This window comes from Ylistrum balloti, unplaced genomic scaffold, assembly GCF_031769215.1.
Source record: "Ylistrum balloti isolate Yb309-2 unplaced genomic scaffold, AGI_CSIRO_Ybal_v1 Utg369588, whole genome shotgun sequence".
NCBI lineage: Eukaryota > Metazoa > Mollusca > Bivalvia > Pectinida > Pectinidae > Ylistrum > Ylistrum balloti.
This window is the reverse complement of record NW_026781875.1, coordinates 753,197-770,443: the sequence shown is the minus strand read 5'-3', so window position 1 is coordinate 770,443 and position 17,247 is coordinate 753,197. Positions and strand designations below refer to the sequence as shown.

Below are 17,247 nucleotides of genomic sequence, written 5' to 3'. Positions count from 1 at the left end.
TATCGTGGTCTCGCATCGTGGTATCGTGATATCGCAATATCGCTTCCCATTAAACGAAGTGATATTACGATGTCCCGAATCAGCCAAATTTATACATTTCACAGGCACAAAAGACAAATTAGTGACATAATTGGAACAGATATAAAAGGAGAAAGCTGACTAAGCTTTTCGCGGACACTACTTATGTGTTATAACTTAGCAGTACGCGATTTGAAAACAAAACTTTAGAAATACGTTAACACAAAAAGAAATTACCTCCTAAATTTATTTTATATTAACAGAGGAAATGTTACTTATCCATGTCACTAAGAGACAAAATTTGTGTAAAACGTTCAGGGAGTGTATTCTGTGACAAGTTACTACGCGACTGAAAATATGGCGGCAATCTACAACTGTCGCTGTTGATGACACGAATCCTCTTGAAAGCTCTAACGTGTTAGCTTCACATTTAAGACATTCGGGTTGGGGATTAGGTTTGGTGTCTGATCAGTTCATTTGCGTTGCATAGTTCGTTGACTTGACTTTACCATGGAACTGAATGTCATTTTACAAGTAAACAACATCTAGAGGGTTCACGTTTTGTGATTGTTCATTTGTACCGGGCTTTATGATTTGTCAATTTATTAAGATGATTTGTGTTCTCACATTTCATTGGTTTAAGTCTAAAAGAGAAGTCTATGAGATATTTCTCTATATTTCACTGGCAAAAATGTAATAACATCAGATCACTCTCACCGTTCAGTAAATGTCTTACCAGCAACAGCGTCCAATGGATCGTCAACTCGGCACTTGTAAAGGACAAACCAGGTGAAAAATACATAACTCGCTCCACCAATTGTTCCTATAATAACAGCTAATGGAAAGAATATAAATTTATATCTATATATGGTAAAATTACATTAAAGTGTCCTGTTAGATTTCATATATAATTATCTATGCAAGAGAGATAAGCACAGCGTCATCTGGCATCTCGTTAAACTTGATAGGCAAATAAAAATGAGTTTAGGATAAAGATTCGAGTACAAAGAGTGAAGTATGGAGTGAAGATTTCAGTACAAAGAGTGAAGTATGGAGTGAAGATTTCAGTACAAAGAGTGAAGTATGGAGTGAAGATTTCAGTACAAAGAGTGAAGTATGGAGTGAAGATTTCAGTACAAAGAGTGAAGTATGGAGTGAAGATTTCAGTACAAAGAGTGAAGTATGGAGTGAAGATTTCAGTACAAAGAGTGAAGTATGGAGTGAAGATTTCAGTACAAAGAGTATGAAGTATGAGTGAAGTGAAGAGTACAAAGAAGTATGGAGTGAAGTATGGAGTGAAGATTTCAGTACAAAGAGTGAAGTATGGAGTGAAGATTTCAGTACAAAGAGTGAAGTATGGAGTGAAGATTTCAGTACAAAGAGTGAAGTATGTGAAGTATACAAAGAGTGAAGTAGTGAAGATTTCAGTACAAAGAGTGAAGTATGGAGTGAAGATTTCAGTACAAAGAGTGAAGTATGGAGTGAAGATTTCAGTACAAAGAGTGAAGTATGGAGTGAAGATTTCAGTACAAAGAGTGAAGTATGGAGTGAAGATTTCAGTACAAAGAGTGAAGTATGGAGTGAAGATTTCAGTACAAAGAGTGAAGTATGGAGTGAAGATTTCAGTACAAAGAGTGAAGTATGGAGTGAAGATTTCAGTACAAAGAGTAAGTGAAGTATGGAGTGAAGATTGAAGATTTCAGTACAAAGAGTGAAGTATGGAGTGAAGATTTACAAAGAGTGAAGTATGGAGTGAAGATTTCAGTACAAAGAGTGAAGTATGGAGTGAACAAAGAGTGAAGTATGGAGTGAAGATTTCAGTACAAAGAGTGAAGTAGTGATTTCAGTACAAAGAGTGAAGTGAAGATGGAGTGAAGATTTCAGTACAAAGAGTGAAGTATGGAGTGAAGATTTCAGTACAAAGAGTGAAGTATGGAGTGAAGATTTCAGTACAAAGAGTGAAGTATGGAGTGAAGATTTCAGTACAAAGAGTGAAGTATGGAGTGAAGATTTCAGTACAAAGAGTGAAGTATGGAGTGAAGATTTCAGTACAAAGAGTGAAGTATGGAGTGAAGATTTCAGTACAAAGAGTGAAGTATGGAGTGAAGATTTCAGTACAAAGAGTGAAGTATGGAGTGAAGATTTCAGTACAAAGAGTGAAGTATGGAGTGAAGATTTCAGTACAAAGAGTGAAGTATGGAGTGAAGATTTGGAGTGAAGATTTCAGTACAAAGAGTGAAGTATGGAGTGAAGATTTCAGTACAAAGAGTGAAGTATGGAGTGAAGATTTCAGTACAAAGAGTGAAGTATGGAGTGAAGATTTCAGTACAAAGAGTGAAGTATGGAGTGAAGATTTCAGTACAAAGAGTGAAGTATGGAGTGAAGATTCGAGTACAAAGAGTGAAGTATGGAGTGAAGATTTCAGTACAAAGAGTGAAGTATGGAGTGAAGATTTCAGTACAAAGAGTGAAGTATGGAGTGAAGATTTCAGTACAAAGAGTGAAGTATGGAGTGAAGATTTCAGTACAAAGAGTGAAGTATGGAGTGAAGATTTCAGTACAAAGAGTGAAGTATGGAGTGAAGATTTCAGTACAAAGAGTGAAGTATGGAGTGAAGATTTCAGTACAAAGAGTGAAGTATGGAGTGAAGATTTCAGTACAAAGAGTGAAGTATGGAAAGATTTCAGTACAAAGAGTGAAGTATGGAGTGAAGATTTCAGTACAAAGAGTGAAGTATGGAGTGAAGATTTCAGTACAAAGAGTGAAGTATGGAGTGAAGATTCGAGTACAAAGAGTGAAGTATGGAGTGAAGATTTCAGTACAAAGTGAAGAGTGAAGTATGAAGTAAGATTTCAGTACAAAGAGTGAAGTAGGGAGTGAAGATTTCAGTACAAAGAGTGAAGTATGGAGTGAAGATTTCAAAGAGTGAAGTATGGAGTGAAGATTTCAAAAAGAGTGAAGTATGGAGTGAAGATTTCAGTACAAAGAGTGAAGTATGGAGTGAAGATTTCAGTACAAAGAGTGAAGTATGGAGTGAAGATTTCAGTACAAAGAGTGAAGTATGGAGTGAAGATTTCAGTACAAAGAGTGAAGTATGGAGTGAAGATTTCAGTACAAAGAGTGAAGTATGGAGTGAAGATTTCAGTACAAAGAGTGAAGTATGGAGTGAAGATTTCAGTACAAAGAGTGAAGTATGGAGTGAAGATTTCAGTAGTACAAAGAGTGAAGTATGGAGTGAAGATTTCAGTACAAAGAGTGAAGTATGGAGTGAAGATTTCAGTACAAAGAGTGAAGTATGGAGTGAAGATTTCAGTACAAAGAGTGAAGTATGGAGTGAAGATTTCAGTATAAAGAGTGAAGTATGGAGTGAAGATTTCAGTACAAAGAGTGAAGTATGGAGTGAAGATTTCAGTACAAAGAGTGAAGTATGGAGTGAAGATTTCAGTACAAAGAGTGAAGTATGGAGTGAAGATTTCAGTACAAAGAGTGAAGTATGGAGTGAAGATTTCAGTACAAAGAGTGAAGTATGGAGTGAAGATTCGAGTACAAAGAGTGAAGTATGGAGTGAAGATTTCAGTACAAAGAGTGAAGTATGGAGTGAAGATTTCAGTACAAAGAGTGAAGTATGGAGTGAAGATTTCAGTACAAAGAGTGAAGTATGGAGTGAAGATTCGAGTACAAAGAGTGAAATATGAAGTGAAGATTTCAGTACAAAGAGTGAAATATGAAGTGAAGATTTCAGTACAAAGAGTGAAAAGAGTGAAGTATGAAGTGAAAGATTTCAGTACAAAGAGTGAAGTATGGAGTGAAGATTTCAGTACAAAGAGTGAAGTATGGAGTGAAGATTTCAGTACAAAGAGTGAAGTATGGAGTGAAGATTCGAGTACAAAGAGTGAAGTATGGAGTGAAGATTTCAGTACAAAGAGTGAAGTATGGAGTGAAGATTTCAGTACAAAGAGTGAAGTATGGAGTGAAGATTTCAGTTCAAAGAGTGAAGTATGGAGTGAAGATTTCAGTTCAAAGAGTGAAGTATGGAGTGAAGATTTCAGTTCAAAGAGTGAAGTATTGAGTGAAGATTTCAGTACAAAGAGTGAAGTATGGAGTACAAAGAGTGAAGTATGGAGTGAAGATTTCAGTACAAAGAGTGAAGTATGGAGTGAAGATTTCAGTACAAAGAGTGAAGTATGGAGTGAAGATTTCAGTACAAAGAGTGAAGTATGGAGTGAAGATTTCAGTAAGTATGGAGTGAAGATTTCAGTAAAAGAGTGAAGTATCAGGAGTGGAGTGAAGATTTCAGTACAAAGAGTGAAGTATGGAGTGAAGATTTCAGTACAAAGAGTGAAGTATGGAGTGAAGATTTCAGTACAAAGAGTGAAGTATGGAGTGAAGATTTCAGTACAAAGAGTGAAGTATGGAGTGAAGATTTCAGTACAAAGAGTGAAGTATGGAGTGAAGATTTCAGTACAAAGAGTGAAGTATGGAGTGAAGATTTCAGTACAAAGAGTGAAGTATGGAGTGAAGATTTCAGTACAAAGAGTGAAGTATGGAGTGAAGATTTCAGTACAAAGAGTGAAGTATGGAGTGAAGATTTCGGTACAAAGAGTGAAGTATGGAGTGAAGATTTCAGTACAAAGAGTGAAGTATGGAGTGAAGATTTCAGTACAAAGAGTGAAGTATGGAGTGAAGATTTCAGTACAAAGAGTGAAGTATGAAGTGAAGATTTCAGTACAAAGAGTGAAGTATGGAGTGAAGATTTCAGTACAAAGAGTGAAGTATGGAGTGAAGATTTCAGTACAAAGAGTGAAGTATGGAGTGAAGATTTCAGTACAAAGAGTGAAGTATGGAGTGAAGATTACAGTACAAAGAGTGAAGTATGGAGTGAAGATTTCAGTACAAAGAGTGAAGTATGGAGTGAAGATTTCAGTACAAAGAGTGAAGTATGGAGTGAAGATTTCAACAAAGAGTGAAGTATGGAGTGAAGATTTCAGTACAAAGAGTGAAGTATGGAGTGAAGATTCGAGTACAAAGAGTGAAGTATGGAGTGAAGATTTCAGTACAAAGAGTGAAGTATGGAGTGAAGATTTCAGTACAAAGAGTGAAGTATGGAGTGAAGATTTCAGTACAAAGAGTGAAGTATGGAGTGAAGATTTCAGTACAAAGAGTGAAGTATGGAGTGAAGATTTCAGTACAAAGAGTGAAGTATGGAGTGAAGCTTCGAGTACAAAAAGTGAAGTATGGAGTGAATATTTCAGTACAAAGAGTGAAGTATGGAGTGAAGATTTCAGTACAAAGAGTGAAGTATGGAGTGAAGATTTCAGTACAAAGAGTGAAGTATGGAGTGAAGATTCGAGTACAAAGAGTGAAGTATGGAGTGAAGATTCGAGTACAAAGAGTGAAGTATGGAGTGAAGATTTCAGTACAAAGAGTGAAGTATGGAGTGAAGATTTCAGTACAAAGAGTGAAGTATGGAGTGAAGATTTCAGTACAAAGAGTGAAGTATGGAGTGAAGATTTCAAAGAGTGAAGTATGGAGTGAAGATTTCAGTACAAAGAGTGAAGTATGGAGTGAAGATTTCAGTACAAAGAGTGAAGTATGGAGTGAAGATTTCAGTACAAAGAGTGAAGTATGGAGTGAAGATTTCAGACAAAGAGTGAAGTATGTGAAGATTTAAAAAAGTGAAGTAAAAATTTCAATACAAAGAGTGAATTTTAAATCGTACTTTGGAGTGAAGATTTCAACACAAAAAAACCTATCTATGATAATTTCATATATGAAGTATTTGAAGATTATATTGAAATACAAAGAGTGAAGTATGGACATTTTGAAAACAGTATTATGACGTCCCTACTACTGTGCCTAGTATCACCATCTTACCAATATATGTAGGTATACTGTCCACTGATCCACAGATAGCGCACTGCAACGAATCAATCAAAGAGCAGGTTATACAAGACAATAATGAACCAATCACAGAACAAGATACACAAGACAATTATGAACCAATCATAGAACAGGTTACACTAGACAATAATGAACCAATCACAGGATAGGTAACACAAGACAATAATGAACCAATCACAGGATAGGTAACACAAGACAATAATGAACCAATCACAGAACAGGTTACATTACTGGTCACTGTTAGATACCACCTTTCAGACTTAATATGTATCTCACGTTTCATTTTGACCATACTGTTCATATTTAACTTTGTATTCCTAATCATTAATTTTAGGGGCGGATTTTTTTCTGTTCTGTACGTGAACACTCTACGAATTAATATCTTCATGATTTGTTCAATGTACAATAAGCATAAAGATTGAGCTATATTTTTTCTCCGCAAAAAAAGTTTTTTTATATAACCTCGATTATTGAGCCCTCAGAAATTATATGATTTGTCGAAATCAGTCTTATGCCAAAACAAAAAACACACATTTTATTTTTTTATCAAAGCAAAGAACATCCTTGTGTTGTGGGTCCCCCACACCGATCACAATACAGAACATCCTTGTGTTGTGGGTCCCCCGCACCGATCACAATACAGAACATCCTTGTGTTGTAAGTCCCCCACACCGATCACAATACAGAACATCCTTGTGTTGTAAGTCCCCCACACCGATCACAATACAGAACATCCTTGTGTTGTGGGTCCCCCACACCGATCACAATGCAGAACATCCTTGTGTTGTGAGTCCCTCACTTTAAATGTAATGAAAAATAATCTAAGGAAAGGAATGACTGATGCCTAAATATCTAACTGACAATGAGATACTCACCATAGCACACAGTGCCCCGTTTAGTGTTGTATTAAAATTCCATTTCGAGTCTCCTTTGAGATATTTAATCACCATAGCGACAAGACCTCCAGCAGAGCCAGACATGATGGTATTGACCACAATCTTTGAAATAAGCTCTCCTTGACCCTCTCCGGACAGTGATCCCGCGGCCGAGACATTAAAGGCGAGGAACCCAAACAACAGGATAAATCCACCAAGGGCGGATAGCTATAAAAAACAGAGCTGGAATTATCACCAAGGGCAGATAACTATAAAAACAGAGCTGGAATTACCAACAAGGGCAGATAACTGTAAAAAACAGAGCTGGAATTACCACCAAGGGCAGATAACTATAAAAACAGAGCTGGAATTACCACCAAGGGCAGATAACTATAAAAACAGAGCTGGAATTACCACCAAGGGCAGATAACTATAAAAACAGAGCTGGAATTACCAACAAGGGCAGATAACTGTAAGCAGATGATGGAAATGCAAATATCAGCAAGATCAGAGATCTGTGAAAAGTGTTCTATTTATAGCCGATTTTGTGTAGTATTATGATATTTACACCTAATGTTAATTACTCAAATGGGCTATTTGCAAAAACAGAAACGTACTACGATCGAATGACCTTGTATATCACGTGGTTCACCAGTGACGTCATCATACCGCCCTAATCGTGGACCGAGTGCCTTAGCACCCATAAATGCTGCGAGGCCGGATAGCATGTGAACTATACCACTACCGGAAAAGTCCTGTGAAATCGAAACAATGGTGGAAAAGACAAGAAGATATCAATGAATACATAAATTCTTAATCAAAATCGGAAACAACAAAACAATTACGCGACATCAGGTACAATGCATTAATTGAACAAGCGATTACGGTAAACCAAAGCGAAAAAAGAACCACCATCACAGGGAAATATGACTGTTAGTAAAATAAATTCAAATTAAAAGTAGAGTTCCATAAGACTTTTTCGTGATTTATGTATAACTATATTTAATTGAATTGAACAAAAACTTGTTTTCTCTCAGCATTGCCTTGTTTGCCCGTTTAGACCCTGTGCCTTCTGCCCCAGGCCACGAAACCTGCCGTTTATACAAAACTGAGTCTTCTTCAAGACAGGATACTTCCGTCAAAATTGGGGCAGAATACAGGCATTCCAAGAACTTGACCTATTTCCACGATTGGATTAGAGGAACCAACATTCCATGAAAAATGATTGCCTTCACCCAAGGGTGCTTCAGACAGAAATGGGATGGTAAATTTTATCTTTTGGGCCCAGCCCTTATGATCCATTCTGAGTCGATACCCAAAGCTTATACAATATTAACTCTTTCACCCGAGGGAACTTCAGACCAAATTGGGATGGTAAATAACCTCTTTTGGGCCCAGCCCTTATGACCCAATGAGAGCCGATACCGACAGCTTATACAAAATTAACTCCTCCTCCTTATGGTTTTTCAGTACAAAGTCTTAACATTGCTACGGATGAAGATGGATTTTCAAAAAAATGCTCTCTTTCTTCGACACCCCTTCTACCTCTTTGACCCCATTGGGCCGATATCCACCGTCTAGACCCGCCACCAGGTCCCATGGGAGTCAGACCCACAATTTACACATATTTCAGTACTCTTCTCCCAAGAATGCAGATGCATGTGACAACATTTGGTCAAAATCCGCCGAGTCGTTCATGACAAGTAGCGTTTCAGATATTTTTGACGGACGACGGACAGACAGCACGGTACGACTAGACATACAAAAAATAATCACTATTTAGCATTTTGTTATCCTTTAAAGGCGTTAGTACAGTAATATTTTACAACTACTTGAAGGGGTAGTTTGATTAATTATTTGCATCGGTTTTCATGTATTTAATTCTGAAGAACTAAACGTTATCATTTACTTGTCATACTTCTCTGATACAAACCCTGTAGAAGATGGTCAGTGTTTCTCCATTATGGTCGTACGAGAAGCCCTGAGCGAGCCAACCCTCTGGTGTCCAGGCCCAATGGACAAGCACGGGATATATAAAACCTGAAAGTATTTACATCTGTCCATTAATACGGGGAGCTTTCTCATTGAGTCAAGTACGGAACATTTTAACACTTCATGGCAAGATTTATATTCATACTCGGAGACATGATGAACATAATTCACAAAACAGGAAGGAAGATGAGGTAAATATATGTATATAAATGAGTTACCTTTAGGTAACGAATAGTTTCATTCCCTTGAAGGAATAATTTCATTAAAACACTTTTTCTATTTTAACTGTTATCAAATGTTTACGTATGAGGATTGTAACCGCGTTTTACGAAATGAAATCACATCAAATAACGCCACTTTACAAGAAAGGTCAAAAGCATGCTAGTCTGATTATGGTAATTTTCTTCAGCTTAAATGGTGCTGTGGTATCCTGCTCTTTATCGTATACCTCTTAAAACTGTTTCCAATCAAGCCTGGCTCTATGAGAAAGCAAGTCGTATGTAACACAAATCTCGTGACAAATATTGTCTATCACCTGTTATAATAGAGCTGTAGATGAGATAGGCGATGAAGTCACATCTCTCAGCCACGGCACCAGAAACGATTGTCGCTGCAGTCGCGGCAAAGACGTAATGGAAGAACCAAAGGGAGTAAGACTCTGGCTTTAAATCGTGGTGTGCGAAGTAGGTGTGTCCTATAAAGGTGTTTCCCTCTCCGATGGCAAAGGCGTAACCAACCAACCAATAAGCGAAACCTGCTATGACTGAAAAGATATATCTTATTTGTCTGTTGTTGTTTTACAGAAAATAACTGAGCAGCATGCAAAATCTATAACAATCCCGCTTCTTTCTGAATAAGAGGGCGTGGGGTGGGTTTGGTTTGGTGAGGGTGGGAGTGGGGGTGTGGGGGTGGGTGGTGTGGTGATACGGTGTGTGTGTGTGGTGGGGTTAGGGGGTGGGGGTCGGTGGTGTGTGTATGGGGAGGGGGGTTGGAGGTGGGGGGTGTGGGATGGGTGTTGGGTGGATTTGGTTTGGTGGGGGGAGGGGGTGGAGGGGTTTAGTGTTGGTAGTGATGTAAACACTTGTATACATCAACAGACATCCAATGACGTGTCTGTAAGGTATGGCACAGAAATAACAAAGAAACTGACACAAGTACTGATTTATTGGTCTGTTTAAAACATATCTACATAATGTAAATACAGTTTTCACTGCCATTCGATAAAGATTTTTACCACGTTGTGAGCAGACACTGTTAATTTGGTCCCAGAATTTAATCATTTTGCAGAAATTATGTGAAATTTCTATGGCCAATAATAACGATTTGATATTGTGTATTGACGAATTCGTAAATTTCCCAACTGAATTTATAAAACGATGACAGGAGGAGTAACACGACTACGGTAAGTTACGACAGTGTTCACAAGTCCCAATGAAGACATCAATATAAATACAATTTATTTCACAGAAAATATATATATTTGTGTAAGATAGTATTTATAAATTCATTATTTATTTATATCCGAATTTTCCGAATTTCAGGAGAAAGAGCAATGTTCTAAAATATGTTTGATTCTAGTTTGTATCAATAGAGTACCCTTGTACAATCTATGTCTTTCTGCACAGGGACTGGTCAGTAACGGTACAATGTGTGCCTTGGACGTGTAGGCGTTGTCCATTTGGTATATCGCACGTGATAAGTGTTTCAGGTCAGCATGCCATCCATTGGAGGGACTGGCTTTACAAATGAGATTCACATCCGATTTCCATTGGACCAATCGTGATGCACATGTCCCTTAGTAGTGATTTTAGCCCGCGCCAAGTCAACTTCACTCACAAAGCAATTTACTCCTGTTTTCCACGTGTCTATAACTCCAGTATTTTATCAATTCTGGGACCTTGTTTAGTGAGAAAAGCCCTCTCTTCAGCCAACATCTTTACAATTATCTATTGTTGAGAAAACATTGTCTACTATATGTCCTTGGTTTATACTCTGTCACATTTGTGCCAATATTCTGGACAATGGAAAGCTGTAATCCTGTATTATTTCACAATTAATTTTATATGTCATTAATAAATGTTCTTTGAACAACTATCATTCTTTCTTTGTTCGTGTATGTACAACTGCTAAAAAAAAAAAAAAAAAAAAACAGTCTCTCAACATGTTACCATGGTAACACAAAACTCATCATTAATAACGATAGATACAGGGCTAAACGTTCAGTAACGTGAACTCGCTGGAGGTATATCATGATTAAACTCTCGTTATTTCTGTAAGTAAAACTGACCGGCATGACTCAATCTGCGACAGATTGATCGTGATGTACTAAGGTTTGAAATATGTAAATTTGTAATCGACTTAGCAATTTTCACCATACCTATTACACGGTATCTTACTATGTACCTGATATTACTCTCGCGTGTAGTGAAATGTGATTAAAAAAGAATGTTATAAGGTTATCATATCATACGCTGGTTTTGAATTACACACGTTCAAAATTACAATTCTGTAATATTAAACTTCAAATCAAACATTGGGAAAAAATGAGATTTTATGTAAATGTATTTAGCTTAGGATGTTTAAATATGTGAAAGATCTTAAGAAGATTGTCCATTTCGTTGCCACGATTTCAAACCGACTGAAACAATAAGCTGTTATATCATTGCAGTTTTGAGGTCGGTAACTAAATACGGGTGTTATTTTGTGTCCCTTCAAACTTTCGCATGCATGAGCACAAATTTACATGGAACAGACGAGGAGAGTAACCATAGAACTCGAGTTAATTTTACCAGCTTCAGCAATGACGAGAGCTTACAAGCGTCTTGATGAAGTACTTACAAGCGTCTTGATGAGGTACTTACAAGCGTCGAGCAGATTCTTGATGAGTATATTGGTAGCGTTCTTGCTTCTTACACATCCGGCTTCCAACATGGCGAACCCTCCCTGCATCACTGAAACGGAAACACAAGTTTTGTTTTTAATCAAGGGACAATTAGCATGGTATCGATAACCTTTTAACAGTCCGCACTGAAAAGGTCTTCGAATGTGGTGTTGACAAAAATAAAACACCATATAAAATCGTTTAAGCAGGAGAGGCTTACTCTTCCGAAACGCCTGGTCTTATTCTATTTCTTCTTTTTGCAGGATTCTTCATGAACATCTTTCGTTTGTTCATATTTTGCCCTAGGTTGATTAAATTTGAGATTGGATTGTTGGTATATTGATATTCCTTTGGTGTTTTTTTTTTTTTGACACATCATCGATTAATGATTGATGTTCAGATATCGATCAACGAACAATGTGTCCATCTATTGAGACTGCACGTGGTAGAATTGAGAATTATATTTTACCACTTTAATCAATATTACTGACGAGTCCTAGAAGAACGAAACAGATGTATGTGGTAGCATTACTGACGAGCCCTAGAAGGGCGAAACAGATGTATGTTGTAGCATTACTGACGAGCCCTAGAAGGACGAAACAGATGTATGTTGTAGCATTACTGACGAGCCCTAGAAGGACGAAACAGATGTATGTTGTAGCATTACTGACGAGCCCTAGAAGGACGAAACAGATGTATGTGGTAGCATTACTGACGAGCCCTAGAAGGAAGAAACAGATGTATGTTGTAGCATTACTGACGAGCCCTAGAAGGACGAAACAGATGTATGTTGTAGCATTACTGACGAGCCCTAGAAGGAAGAAACAGGTGTATGTGGTAGCATTACTGACGAGCCCTAGAAGGACGAAACAGGTGTATGTTGTAGCATTACTGACGAGCCCTAGAAGGACGAAACAGATGTATGCTGTAGCATTACTGACAAGTCCTAGGACGAAACAGATGTGTGTTTTAGCAATACTGGCGGTTCCTAGAAGGACGAAACAGATGTATGTTGTAGCATTACTGACGAGCCCTAGAAGGAAGAAACAGATGTATGTTGTAGCATTACTGACGAGTCCTAGGACGAAACAGATGTGTGTTTTAGCAATACTGGCGGTTCCTAGAAGGACGAAACAGATGTATGTTGTAGCATTACTGACGAGCCCTAGAAGGAAGAAACAGATGTATGTTGTAGCATTACTGACGAGCCCTAGAAGGACGAAACAGATGTATGTGGTAGCATTACTGACGAGCCCTAGAAGGACGAAACAGATGTATGTTGTAGCATTACTGACGAGCCCTAGAAGGACGAAACAGATGTATGTTGTAGCATTACTGATGAGCCCTAGAAGGACGAAACAGATGTATGTTGTAGCATTACTGACGAGCCCTAGAAGGGACGAAACAGATGTATGCTGTAGCATTACTGACGAGTCCTAGGACGAAACAGATGTGTGTTTTAGCATTACTGGCGGGTCCTAGAAGGACGAAACAGCTGTATGATGTAGCATTACTGACGAGTCCTCGAAGGGCAAAACAGATGTATGTTGTAGCATTACTGACGAACCCTAGAAGGACGAAACAGATGTATGTTGTAGCACTACTGACGAGCCCTAGAAGGAAGAAACAGATGTATGTTGTAGCATTACTGACGAGCCCTAGAAGGACGAAACATATGTATGTTGTAGCATTACTGACGAGCCCTAGAAGGAAGAAACAGATGTATGTTGTAGCATTACTGACGAGCCCTAGAAGGACGAAACAGGTGTATGTTGTAGCATTACTGACGAGCCCTAGAAGGACGAAACAGATGTGTGTTTTAGCATTACTGGCGGGTAGCATGTACTGACCTTGAAAGACCAGCTGTAGATGTAGCATTACTGACGAGCCCAAACAGATGTATGTTGTAGCATTACTTACGAACCCTAGAAGGACGAAACAGATGTATGCTGTAGCATTACTGACGAGTCCTAGGAGGAAGGAACAGATGTATGATATAACATCACTGACAAGTCCTAGAAGGACGAAATAAATTTATGTCGTAGAATTACTGATGAGTCCTAGAAGGACGAAACAGATGTATGTTGTAGCATTACTGGCGAGTCCTAGATGGACGAAACAGATGTATGTGGTAGCATTACTGACGAGCCCTAGAAGGACGAAACAGGTGTATGTTGTAGCATTACTGACGAGCCCTAGAAGGACGAAACAGATGTATGTTGTAGCATTACTGACGAGCCCTAGAAGGACGAAACAGATGTATGCTGTAGCATTACTGACGAGCCCTAGAAGGACGAAACAGATGTATGCTGTAGCATTACTGACGAGTCCTAGGACGAAACAGATGTGTGTTTTAGCATTACTGGCGGGTCCTAGAAGGACGAAACAGCTGTATGATGTAGCATTACTCGCGAGTCCTTGAAAGACGAAACAGCTGTATGATGTAGCATTACTGACGAGCCCTAGAAGGACGAAACAGCTGTATGATGTAGCATTACTGACGAGTCCTCGAAGGGCAAAACAGATGTATGTTGTAGCATTACTTACGAACCCTAGAAGGACGAAACAGATGTATGCTGTAGCATTACTGACGAGTCCTAGGATCACTGACAACAGATGTATGCTTTATGTCGTAGAATTACTGATGAGTCCTAGAAGGACGAAACAGATGTATGTTGTAGCATTACTGGCGAGTCCTAGAAGGACGAAACAGATGTATGTTGTAGCATTACTGATGAGTCCTAGGAGGACAAAACAGATGTATGTTGTAGCATTACTGAGGAGTCCTAGAAGAACGAAACAGATGTATGTTGTAGCATTACTGGCGAGTCCTAGAAGGACGAAACAGATGTATGTTATAGCATTACTGATGAGTCCTAGAAGGACGAAACAGATGTATGTTGTAGCATTACTGATGAGCTCTAGAAGGACGAAATAAATTTATGTCGTAGAATTACTGATGAGTCCTAGAAGGACGAAACAGATGTATGTTGTAGCATTACTGACGAACCCTAGAAGGACGAAACAGATGTATGCTGTAGCATTACTGACGAGTCCTAGAAGGACGAAACAGAGGTATGTTGTAGCAATACTGATGAGACCTAAAAGGACGAAACAGATGTATGTTGTAGCATTACTGACGAGCCCTAGAAGGACGAAACAGATGTATGCTGTAGCATTACTGAGGAGTCCTAGAAGGACTAAACAGATGTATGTTGTAGCATTACTGATGAGTCCTAGAAGGACGGAACAGATGTATGATGTTGTTTAATTCATTATTCGTCTCTGTTGTATCTAGTGCTCAAATTATAGTGTGAGGATACAATTCCTTTTGTGTCTTTTGTACACTTACTCGGATTAAAATATTTTTGATTCTCTTTTTAAGATGATAATTACTACATAGAAACAATGCTTATAAATAGATGTTAAAGATATGATTAATTGATAAAAGTCAATTTGATTTCCTCGCTTGGATATTATGAGATCGACGTTGCTCTCGTTACTGGTAGTCAATTATGTTCAATTACATTCAATTTTGGGTACTGTCAAAACATTTATTTTTGTGGGTCTCAATATCGTGGACAGTTAATACAAATTCGTGGTGATGAAAGCCCACGAAATAAACGAAAATACCCCCTCCCTCCCCCAAAACGAAAATCATTGATTTTCAATCAAAAAACAGATTCAGTGAGCTAGCATTTCATTTGTATTAATGTCCCCATCCTTTGATACAAATGTCTGTGGACGATAAGATTGAGATTTATTTTCAAAATCGAGTTTAGATAAATATTTCTTTTTCTTTTCCTTGTTCTCGTCTCTTCGACATGTTATAATCACGCGGCCAAACAATGGACAGTAAGTATGGACAGATAGCTAGACATATGAATATTTGTCAAATAGCTTGTCATTCCTTACGCTCGAACACACAAAATGTTTCCAATGTCGAGTCGGAAAATGAGGCGGGTACCCTTCCAATAACCTTGTGTTAGAACTAAACAGCCTCATTAATTCAGATTAGTCACGTGTGGATGAACTCTTTTGATATTACAACACTCAGAGGGTCTAAAGTATCAAACCAACAGTCTGTGAAAACAGAAACCAGTTATTTACGTGAACACGAAACCTAACTTCTATATCTTGTCTGTGTTAGTTTCATGATTATACCATTTTTATGGACACTTTTTTACTTCGTCACATCAACAGAAAAGCGTCCTGCCGTTATTACGATTGACCTAATCATAGTCAACTCAGGTTTTTATTTACTCCCCCCGCCCCCCGCCCCCCGCCCCCCGCCCTCCGCCCTCACTCCAACATCTCTATATTCCTATTACAGCAATACAAGACAGCCAATATCTTCATGGAGTATGATTACAACTAACTCTACTGTAGCGTGACGTAAAAATGCCCTAGTTTCATCTGCTCCTAAAACAGACTTCACTCCATCGTGTAAGATGCGGATTTTCGTCCATTAATGATTTTACTATCCCAATATGCAGATGACACATATTTGACATGAGATGGTACTGAACAGTCTTTACGAGAATCAATAAATGAGCTTCATACTTTTGAAAATATCTCAGGCTTAAAGATGAATATTGATAAAACAGAAATCATATGGATTGGGAGTGAAAAATATAGCCAAGACAAATCCCTACCAGATATAAATTTACAGTGGGGAAAAGAACAATTTTGGTTTATTAGGGATTAAGTTTAGTGTAAATCTCCATGAAATGGTGAAGCTTAATTTTGATAAAAAAATAGTTAAACTAAAAAGTCTTATTAATACATGGAGCAGAAGACAATTAACACCTATTGGGAAAGTTCATTTGATAAAGTCATTAATGATCTCACAGTTTAACCACTTCTTTATATCGCTACCAAATCCAAACAATAAAACATTGAAGACAATTAATACAACTTTGTATGAATTTTTGTGGAACAGTAAGATTGATAAAGCGAAAAGGGAGATTATAACCTAAGATTATGCTTTTGGTGGCATACAAATGCTCAATATCAGCAATTTTATTGATTCTCTAAAATTAGGTTGGGTGAGAAGACTATATCTGTCTAGTAGTAGATGGAAAACTCTTTTGAAGAAATCATTAAATCTGGGAAGACTAATGTGTTTTGGTGGATGTTATATAAAAGAAAGCCATGAAAATTGTACAAATAGCTTTTGGAAAGATATCTTTCAGGCATGGTCCAGACTAGAGAGCTGAGAAAATATGAAAAAAAATAAAGGGGAAGTCACTTTTGTAAGTACCGGTTTGGCACAATAATGATATAACTTTTGGTGGTAAAGCAGTTTTTTTATCCACACTGGCATGAAAAGGGCATTTATGTTAAAGATGCAAGCATAAAAGCTCTATTTACTTATAATGAATATAATATCAATGTTAACTTTTTGCAGTATAATGGGTTAGTTTCAGCAATTAGAAGATGTTTATCAAACCATGAGTTACATGACCATCAACTAGAACTGCTTTACCAGTGAATATTTTTTTTATTTATAAAAGAAATTAAAGAGTCAAAACAATTTTATGAATTGTTAAACAGTAAAACCACTCTTGAAGCAAAGGGC

At 37.8% G+C, this 17,247-nt stretch overlaps 1 protein-coding gene across 1 annotated transcript in view; it reads right to left on the bottom strand.

Annotated features, from left to right (window-relative positions):
- Window positions 1–17,247, bottom strand: part of LOC132544478 (putative ammonium transporter 1) — a 32,677-nt gene that overhangs the window by 4,110 nt on the left and 11,320 nt on the right. The window contains exons 2-8 of the mRNA XM_060208081.1: window positions 11,647–11,736; window positions 9,321–9,548; window positions 8,727–8,833; window positions 7,411–7,548; window positions 6,794–7,021; window positions 5,892–5,934; window positions 755–853 (exon numbers count right to left, since the gene is read on the bottom strand). Coding sequence (XP_060064064.1) covers window positions 755–853; window positions 5,892–5,934; window positions 6,794–7,021; window positions 7,411–7,548; window positions 8,727–8,833; window positions 9,321–9,548; window positions 11,647–11,736 — 933 coding nt within the window. The remainder of the gene's footprint in view (window positions 1–754; window positions 854–5,891; window positions 5,935–6,793; window positions 7,022–7,410; window positions 7,549–8,726; window positions 8,834–9,320; window positions 9,549–11,646; window positions 11,737–17,247) is intronic.